This window comes from Callospermophilus lateralis, chromosome 4 (genome assembly GCF_048772815.1).
Source record: "Callospermophilus lateralis isolate mCalLat2 chromosome 4, mCalLat2.hap1, whole genome shotgun sequence".
Lineage (NCBI taxonomy): Eukaryota > Metazoa > Chordata > Mammalia > Rodentia > Sciuridae > Callospermophilus > Callospermophilus lateralis.
The window spans coordinates 93,821,723-93,832,077 of record NC_135308.1 but is presented as its reverse complement, the minus strand read 5'-3'; the positions used below and the strand labels follow the sequence as shown (position 1 = coordinate 93,832,077).

The 10,355-nt window shown below is 35.3% G+C and overlaps 1 protein-coding gene across 3 annotated transcripts in view; it reads right to left on the bottom strand.

Annotated features, from left to right (window-relative positions):
• Positions 1-434: 434 nt before the first annotated feature.
• Positions 435-10,355, bottom strand: part of Bmal2 (basic helix-loop-helix ARNT like 2) — a 43,780-nt gene continuing 33,859 nt past the window's right edge. For all 3 annotated transcript variants that reach the window (XM_077109234.1, XM_077109236.1, XM_077109235.1), the window contains 3 exons: positions 3,374-3,449; positions 1,825-1,918; positions 435-622 (listed from right to left, as the gene is read on the bottom strand). In XM_077109234.1, the coding sequence (XP_076965349.1) occupies positions 486-622; positions 1,825-1,918; positions 3,374-3,449 (307 nt within the window). In that variant the 3' untranslated portion in view covers positions 435-485. The remainder of the gene's footprint in view (positions 623-1,824; positions 1,919-3,373; positions 3,450-10,355) is intronic.

The following is a 10,355-nucleotide window of genomic DNA, read 5'->3' as shown; positions in this document are numbered from 1 at the left end:
CAAGTTGCACTGTCCCTTTAAGTGTACAAGCACTTCCTGTTTTCTTAGAATGAATGCCCTATCCTCAATTAAGGAAACGCTCAAGAAATGGAAATGTTCCAAATTACACAAACCTGTATCACAAATCTGTGGTAAATAAATCTTAGACACAGGAAAATGTCCACATTAAAATTTTCAAACTTAAAACTACATAAAAAAATAATAAAGTCAAAACAACATGTATGTAGTGGTATTAGTCAGAAATATTTTAGTTAAAAATATGGCAGCTAGTGGGTTTTAAACTATTTCATGGCATAAAGGGGGTGATAATAAACTGATCAGTTTCCAACCTCCCTGTTGAGAGTAAGGTGCAAATCTATAAAAAACTGGTAGATCATTAAGAAAACATGTAACCAGTAGTATCCATACAGTACTGAAGAAGAGACAGTGTTTTGTAAATGAAATGCTTGAAAACGTTTCTCATTTTTGGAGAGAGAAGTCAAATGCTAGAGTGTCCATTGGATGTCACTGAAGTCCCCGGGGTCTCCTAGACCCCCCTCTGCTTCTAAGTAATTCATGAAAGCAGCCATGGCTGTGTCCTCATTGTCACACAGGGCATCGAAATCCAGCTGTGCACTGTCACCTAGTGAATTAAAATACAGGCTTGCATAAGTAAAGGTTACCAAGGTCACACATTTCACAAACTTGGAGGTTGGATCAAAAACGGCAAAGCAAGGCAGAGACATCATACAAGGTACTTTCAGAATGTGAAGCACATGTCTAAAATTGGCAAAACCTGATGTATTTTTAAATAGGTCACCTATTTTTATAACAATCTGATGTTAGATAAGCTGCATTTGATTCATCCCATGTACAGAAGCTTTGTAATAGGAGATGGTACTGCTAAAGGGAACAGACTCTCAAAGTGTTGAATTTAGGGCCTTGGGTGTATGTGCCTGGAAGGACAAATTTAACTTTCATCTGCTTGAGAAAGATTTCCATTTGTTTAAGGCTAAAAGCAAAGGACTGAGACAAAAGTGTTATCTTCCAAAAAAATCTGAAATTTTCTTACAGGTAGGTAACCAGATTTCTAATTGAAAAAGGATATATAGAAGAACCATTCAAATTAGAAATAGAAAGAGGTTCTAGAAATTAAGGGTGAAAACACAGATAAAGATTAACTGGTTTCTGGTTATCTTTCTAAGTACAACAGAATTTAAGATGATTTCTATGTGGGTCTCTGTGTGAAGCTGAATCAAATCCCTTGATTCTCTTTAGGCTCAGCTTTCTAGAAAGTGATGTCAGTTATGAGTGTCTGAAAATCTTTGATTCAATTTATTAAAATCTTATACTTCTTTTTGTGATATGTACCTTTTAAAAAATTCTTGGTGATTCTTGAATGGATATTTTTTTTTCCCTACTTAGAAAGACCTTAGTCATATTTAAATCACATGTATTCTGGGCTGGGGTTGTGGCTCAGTGGTAGAGCGCCCACCTAGCATGCACAAGGCACTGGGTTCAACCCTCAGCACCACATCAATGTAAAATAGAGATATTTTGTGTCCACCTAAAAGCTAAAAAATAAATATAAAAAAATAAAATAAAATAAATAAGTAAATTGCATGTATTCAGCAACATCTAAAACCGACTGAAACAACAACTGAATTCTTCACGGCACCTACATTTTAAAATCAAGAGTATGGTTTTTCTATTTAGAATCTGGAATGACAAAATCTTAGTTTTAAAACAGCGTGCTTCTTCAGAAGTCTCCTGTGCCTGAAAACGATGAGTAAGAGGAAGTTTCTGGAAAACTAACGTGGCCGGCTGCTGCCAGAGACAACTTACTGAGGAGGGGCTCGTGAGTGCTCTGGCTTTGCCTGGTTGTCTCCAGCTCCCCTGTTTCTGAAGGACTCAGTGAAAACAGCTCTTGATTTGACATCTGCAAACACAGCATAACGAACAGTTAGGTTCGCACTTGAGTGAGATAAAAACCCCTTGGCAGTCAGCAGAGACCTGCCCCCAGCACCACGGCCCCCTGGCAGCGAGCACCTACTGAGCGCTACAGGGCAAGCACCCCATGGGCATCATTCCATTTCACTTCTCAAATGTGAGGATCTCAAGTCTAAAAATCCATTATCTTTCCCAAGGTGTTGAGGCCATGATTATAAACCAAGGCCACTAGGCTCCAAAGCCACCACTCCGAACCACAACGAAAGGTACATGCTATTAGGAAAAATTTTACGAGAAGAAGGCAAAGTTTATGACCACAAATTCTTTGTGTCAAAGTCATCTCAGTAAAAAAAAAAAAAAAAAAAATGATGGCAAAACTACACTTCTTGTGAAATTACTGGGGAATAGTACTTTAGAGTGCAGGACAGATTAGAGCAGATCCTTTTACCAAAAAGTTTTAGACCGTTCCATGCAACACGATCTAATATTCAATGTAGCTCACAAATCATTGGCCTGTATTGTTGTATTAGATTGATGCATTTTATCTACAAAAGCCTTTATAGAGTATGATACTGGAGATTTTCTTGCAATAACTTAAATCTGTTTCCTAGCATATTGCCTCATTTGCTAAATGTATGAATAAATGAATGAACAGGTCAGAAGACTTAGATTCTTACACGAATTCTATATAATATTTATGTTTTTAGGTTTTGTCCCTGGTCATATATAAATTATTTTCTCTCATATTCTTATACTATCTAGTTTACATACTTACTTTAGAGCTTTTTGTTATTTGTATCATATTAGAATTATATTGTATTTCCATCTTCTAGTTGAGTACTATGTTTAGTCATTTTTGTAGAAGCACCAAGACATTTCAATTAGCTAATGTATGTTTAATTGAATGAAATGGCAGGGCTGGGGATGTAGCTCTGAGGTAAGCATTTATGAGGCCCTGGATTTGATCCCCAGAACAAAAATTTTTTTTTTCTTGTGGCTTATCTTTTTCAAACCACAAGAATACACGTAATCTACCAATTTAGACCCTAACTATAATCACAGCTACCATTAATTGAGCATTTACTATGTGCCAACACTGTTTTAAGAGTTTGTTTTTGTGTTAAACCATTGAATTCTCACATTCCTTCAGGGGATATACTATCATCCCTGCTTTATAAACGAGGAAATTGAGGCACACAGTTTAAGTAACAAACCCAAGGCTATGTAGCAGTAAGTGTCTGAGTCACAGCTTGGACCCAGATGGTATTCTAACAACTTCACCCTTAACCATTATTCTAAACTTTGATGCATCTTAAAAACCATTGAGTGGCTAGAAAGAGTTCATTTTCTTTTACAGGATGGCTTCTTTTCTCAGAAGAAATAATCAAAGAGCAAATTTTATCATTCACTAATTTCTTGAACATTGTTATTTGAGTATACTTACATTCCTGCAGGTGACCGTGTGATTATCTCTCATTGGCTCTGTTGGACTTGAATCATCAAAGGATGAAGTCTGTAACCTTTAGAAAGTGACACATAAAACATTTGCCTTATTTACATATTTTAAGGAGAAATTTACATATTTTCCTCTATTTACATATTTTTGTCTCTGAATACATAAAATACAGCAAGGAACTTGAGGCTGAATGTCATAAAGGTTTTCACAATCAGTCTGACTTGTTCGGTGCCAGAGTTACTTTTGACATGGAGTGCTGAAAGTCACTCACAATAAACAGAGAAGTCAAGCTCTAGGACAAAGCCCTTGAGTAAACCTGCCACCTAATTGTAGAGCAAAGCAACAAAAGGAGAGCAGTGTAAACCAGCTACTTGTGTCAAAAATCAGTCCTCATAGCTGTGCCTGGTAAACAGAGAAGTCAAGCTCTAGGACAAAGCCCTTGAGTAAACCTGCCACCTAATTGTAGAGCAAAGCAACAAAAGGAGAGCAGTGTAAACCAGCTACTTGTGTCAAAAATCAGTCCTCACAGCTGTGCCTGGTGGTGCATGCCTGTAATCCCAGCAGCTTGGGAGGCTGAGGCAGGAGGATCTCCAGTTTAAAGCCAGCCTCAGCAACTTAGGCCCTAAGCAACTGAGTGATAAAATATTTTAAAAAGGGCTGGGGATGTGGCTCAGTGATTAAGCACCCCTGGGTTCAATCCCTAGCACAAAAAAAAAAAAAAAAAAAAAAAAAAAAATCAGTCCTCGAGAAGACTTTACGCCAAAACAGAAAGTCAAAGATTTATTAACATTCTATAATCATTTTCAAGTGAGAAATATAATTTATACCCCAAATAATCCCCAGGCACAGAATCAATGAAACACAGCACAGAGAAGAGAATGGCAAAAACTTTACGTCTTCATGTATTCCTAAGAAAGTTGGTAAGAAATTACAGAGGAAGAAACTAAAACAGAAATAAAATGCCTTAGGTCACAAAACCATGAGAAGGAAAGATTGGGAACGCATCTACGGGTTTTCCATAGGACAGTCCATGTATACAGCTCAGCCAGCTTTTCATTTTGTGGGTTCATGCCCCACCACCTCCACCAGATTTATTAAAGTATAACTGGTTTACAAAATGTTAGATATAGGTATACATTGGAAAATGATTAACACATTCACTTCATACCTATTTTGTGGTGAGAACACTAATATCCACTCACCTCGCAGTTTTCAAATACATCTAGTACATTATTATTAACCACATAGTCACCATTTTGCACCACAGATCTCCAGAACTTATTTACCCTCTTATTGAAACTTTGTACCCGTTGACCAACATCTCCCTAACCCCCATCCCTCATACACCAATCTACTTCTATGAGTTTTATTTAGATTCCAGATATAAGTGAGATCATGCAGCACGGGTCTTTCTGTGCCTGGGTATTTCACTTAAAATAACATCTGTCCTTCATGTTGTTGCAACCGATAGGGTTACATTCATTTGTATAGCTGTATAGTATTCCACAGTTCTTTTTATTCACTGATGGACACTTAGGTTGATTTTTTGGTTACTGTGAATAATCCTGCAACAAATGTGGGGGTACAGATACTGCTTTCATTTCCTTCGGATATATCTGGGATGGCTGGATCATATGGAAGTTCTATGTTTAATTTGATGAGGAACCTCCATACTATTTTCAATAATGGCTGCATTTAGATTCCCACCAACAGTGTGCAAGAGCTCCCCTTTCTCCATATCCTTGCCAACATTTGCTGTCTTTCATCTTTCTTATATAGACATTCTAACTGGAGTAAGGTGATATTATTGTGGTTTTGGTTTATATTTCTCTGATGATGGTGAGATTGAGCATTTTTTTTTTTGATATATTGGTCATCTGTATGTCCTTTGAGCATTATCTATATCCTTGCTCATTTTTTGAGTTGTTTTCTTAATGTGGAGAAGTGTGAGCTCCCTGTCCGTTTTAATATTACTTTAATATATTGTCAGGTATTGGATTTGTAAATATTTTCTCCCATTCCTTACCCTGTGGTTTCCTTTCTCACAGAAGTTTTTACTTCAATAAAATCCTATTTGTCTATTTTAGCTTTTGGTTGCTTGTGCTTTGGGTTCCTATTCAAAAACCACTGCCCAGACCAATGTCATGGAGCTTCTCTCCTGCTTACTCTTTTAGTAGTTTTATAGTTTCTTGTGTTTTAATCTATTTTGATTTGATTTTTGTATATGGTGTGAGACAAGAGTCTAATCTCATTTTTCTGCAGGTGGGTATCAGCTTTTCAACATCATTTATTGAAGATACTGTCCTTTATTGAGTGTTGGCAACTTGGTCAAAAAACAATTGATCATAAATGAGTGGACTTACTTCTGGGTCCCTGGTGCTGATCCATTGCTCTGTGCCTGTTTTCAGGCCAGTAACATGCTGTTTTGATTACTCAAGATTTATAGTTGATTTTTAAATCAAGTGGTACAATGTATCATGTTCTGTTCTTTTTGCTTAAGATAGCTTTGGTGGTTCTGTATGAATTTTAGTTTTTTTCATACTTCTGTGAAAAATGTTATTGGAATTTTGATAGGGATAACACTGGATCTGTGGATTTCTTTGGGAAATATGGACATTTTAATAATAGTTGTCTCAAACCATGAACATCCACTCATCTAGCTTTCCATTTATTTGTATCATCAATTTCTTTCACCAGCATTTCACAGTTTTCTGTGTGCACACCTTCCATGTCCTTGGTTAAACTGCTCCTAAGGTTTTTTGTTTTTGGTAGATATTGTGAATAGAATTGTTTTATTGATTTCTTTTTGGATAGCTCATTGTAAATATACAGAAACACTGATGATTTTATATCCTGAAACTGAATTTGTTTATTCTAAAGAAATTTTGATGGAGTCTTCAGGGTTCTCTCTATATAAGATCTTGTCACTTGCCAAAAAGACAGTTTTACTTCTTTGTTTCCCACTTGGATGCCTTTCACATCTATTTTTTTTACCTAACTGCTCTGGATCAGACTTAAGCACTATATGGATTGAAGTGGTAAGAGTGGTGAGCATTTCTATCTTGTTCCCAATCTTAGAGGAAAAGTTTTCAGATATTCACCACTCAGCTGCCTGTGGACTTCTGACATATGGACTCTATATAAAGTTTAGTTCCATTCCTTCTATAGTTTGAGTATTTTTATCATGAGATGTTGAATTTTATCAAATGCCTTTCCCACATCTATTGAGATGATCTTATGATTTTTATCCTTCTCTGTTAATGTGGTATATCACATTTATGGACTTTGCATGTATTAAATGATCCTTGCTTCTCAGGGATCAATCTCATTCAATCATGGGGTATGACCCATTTAATATGCTGTTGAATTCAGTATGCTAGTATATTTTGAGGATTTTTGTTCATGAGGGATATTGGCCTGTAATTTTTTGTTTCTCTTTCTGTGTGGAGATTGAACTAAGCATTTCATACATATGAAGCAAGTGTTCTACCACTGAGTTATATCCTGGCCCCAGTTTTCTTTTCTTGTGGTAATCTTATCTTGCTTTGGTATCAGGGTAATGCTAATCTCATAAAAGAAGTTTGGAAGTGTTTCCTCCTCTTAAATTTTTTGGAAGAATTTAAGGAGGATTGGTATTAATATTGTTTAAGTGTCAGGTAAAATTCAGTAGTGAATCTATCAGGTCCTGAGTTTGTATTATTGATTTAATTTCCTTATCTGTATTGATCAGTTCAGATTTTTCATTTCTTCTTTATTATTCTTGGCAGATAGTATGTTTCAGGGAACTTAATCTACTTCTTCTAGGTTATCCAATTTGTTGGTATATAATTGTTCAAAGTAATATTTTATTGTCCTTTGTATTCCTTTGGTATCAGTGTTAATATCATTTACAATTTTTAGTTTATTTTTTAGTGTATAAACTTCAAGTGTACAATGTTTTTGATATACACATTGAAAGGATTACTGCAGTCAAATTTACATATTCATCATGCTCTGGTTGTGTATGTGTTCAGCACCAAAAATCTAAGCAAATTTTTAGTATACGATATTAACTCGTGTTCGCATGTTGTACATTAGCTCTCTAGATTTATTCACCTACAGAAATGCAAATATATATACTTTGACCTACTTCTCCCCATTTCCTTCCCCTCCCTGCCTCTGGTAACTACCACTCTACTTTCTACTTGCTGTTTCTATTTATTCCACCTTTTTTTCTTTTGATTCTGCATGTAAATGAGAATACATTATATTTCTCATTCTGTGTATGGATTATGTCACTTGGCATAATGCCCTCCAGGTTCATCCATGTTGTCATTGTTCATAATTTGAGTCTTCTTTTTGTTCTTGGTCTAGATAAAGATATTTCAGTTTTATCTTTTCAAAACCCCAATTTTTAGTTTCATTTGATTTCTATTTTTCAAGTGTCCATTTATTTCTGCTCCAATAATTTCATTCTGCTGACTTTTGGCTTAGTTTGCTCTGCTTTTTCTAGTTCCTAGAGGTATCAAGCTAGGTTATTTGATATATTCTTTTCTCCCCCTTAATATGTATTTTCCACTAAAAATTTCCCCTAAGAATTGCTTTTACTGCATCCCATATATTTTGGTATGCTGTGTTTAAACTTTCATTTGTCTCCAGAATTTTTTTCTTTGATTTATTAGTTGTTTAGTAATACACTGCCTAATTTCTACATTTGTTAATTTTAAAATTTTCCTCTGATTCCAAGTTTCATACCACTGTGTTCAGAAAATATATTTGATATATGACTTATTTCAGTCTTCTTAAAATTTCTAAGACTTGTTTTGTGGCCTACCATATAACTCAAGTGTTCTTGAAAACAATGTAGTCTGCAACAGTTGGATGGGATGATCTCTATATGTCTGTTTGGTCAATTTGGTGAATAGTGGTGTTGTTCATGTGCCCTGTGTCTTCACTATTTGTCTGGATGCCTTTATCCATTGCTGAAACTATGGTACCTACTATTAATGCAATTTATCTCTTTAATTTCATCAATATTTGCTTTACCTATTTAAGTGCTCTGATGGTGGGTGAATACATATTTATAATTGTTATATCTTTATTATATATTATTATATTATATATCATTTATATAATGACTTTTTTGTCTCTTGTCACAATGTTAGACTTAAGGTCTATCTTGTCTGATGTGAGTATAGCCACTCCTGCTCTCTTGGTTACCACTGGCATGAAAAAATGTTTGTTTATCCCTTCATGGCCAGCCTCTCTCCTTGGAGCTAAAATTAATCTCTTGTGGGCAGCATAGAGCTGGATCTCGTTTATAATCCGTTCGAGCCACTGTATATCATTGAGTGAAGAGTTAATCCATTTACATGTAATTATTGATAGCTGACTTACTCTGCAACTTGTTTTCTGACTGTGCTGTAGCTTCTGTGTTTCACTGTTTATGACCTGACTTTTCTTTTTCTTTTTTGGTGGTGGCGTATTTTGATTTATCTTTTGTGTGCCTACTATAGGTTTTGTATTTGCCATGAAGCTTACAAAAACCATCTTATAACAGGTCATTTTTAGATGACAATTTCAACCATATACAAAACTTCTATACTCTTTCCTCCATTTTATGTCACTGGTACCATAATTTTTCTTTTGTCTATCATATATCTGTTAACAATAACTAGTTATAATAATTTGCTAATACTTCTGTCTTTTAAATTTTATGCTAGAGTTAAGTGATTTGTGTACCACATCAACGTATTAAAATATTCTGAATTTGACTATATTCTTTACAGGGAGTTCTGTATTCTCATGTTTTTATGTTAATGCCCTTTCATTTCAACTTAAAGAACTCTGGTTAGCCTTTCTTGTAAAGAAAGTCTTGTAATGAACTCCCACAGCTTTTGTCTGGAAAAATCCTTCTCCCTCTTTCATTTCTAAAGGACAGACTTCCTATATATAGTATTTTTGGTTGGCAATATTTTCCCCCCTTTCAGCACTTTGATGATATCTTCCCACTAGTTCTGGAACTACATTTTTCTGTTGGGAATTTGAGAGTCTTAAGGAGGTTCCCATGTTTATGACAAGTTACATCTTATCTTTATGCTTTAAAAGTTCTCCTTGTCTTTGATTTTTGAGAATTTGATTAAATATCTCTCAGTGACCATCTCTTTATATTTACTCTATTTGATCTTCATGGATCTGAATGTTCATTTTTCTCTCTAAGTTTGGGTATTTTGTGCCATTTCTTTAAATAAGATTGCTTTCCCAAGGCTGAAGTTTCAGCTCAGTGCTAGAGAGCTTGCTTAGCACTTGTGAGGCACTGGGTTCAATCCTCAACACCACATAAACATAAATAAATAAATAAAATATTGTGTCCATCTACAAATATATATATAAAATTATCGCTTTCCCCTTTCTCAGTCTCTTTTGAAACTCCCATAACATGTAAATACATTTACCTGATGGTGTCCCACATGTCCTATAGGCTTTCTTTACTCTTTTTCAATCTTTTTTCTTTTGTTCCTCTGACTGGGTCATTTCAAATGACCTATCTTCAAGGTCATTTATTCTTCTGTTTCATAGTCTGCTGCTAAAGCTCTCTATGGAAGTTTTCAGTTCTGCCTTTATATTCTTTAGCTTTTAAGATTTCTGTTTGGCTCATTTACGGATTCTCTGGGTTGAACTTCTCATTTTGTTTGTTGTTTTCCTGATTTTATTTAGTTGTCCGTGTTTTTCTATAGCTTGTGTTGATCTCCATTTATTTAGAGTTTTTGGCAGTGTTCTGTTTCCCTGACTTTTTTCATGATCCTTATGGACTTGTGTCAGTACCTTCACATTTGAAGAAGTAGATCCCTATTCCAAAGTCATTACAGACTGGCTTTGGCAGAGAAAGACCCTCACCAGTTAGCCTGTGTAGAGATTCTGGGGAATGGGGATGATATTTAGCAGAGTCCACAGGCAAGCTTGCCTATAAAGTCCTCAAGCAGACTGGTTG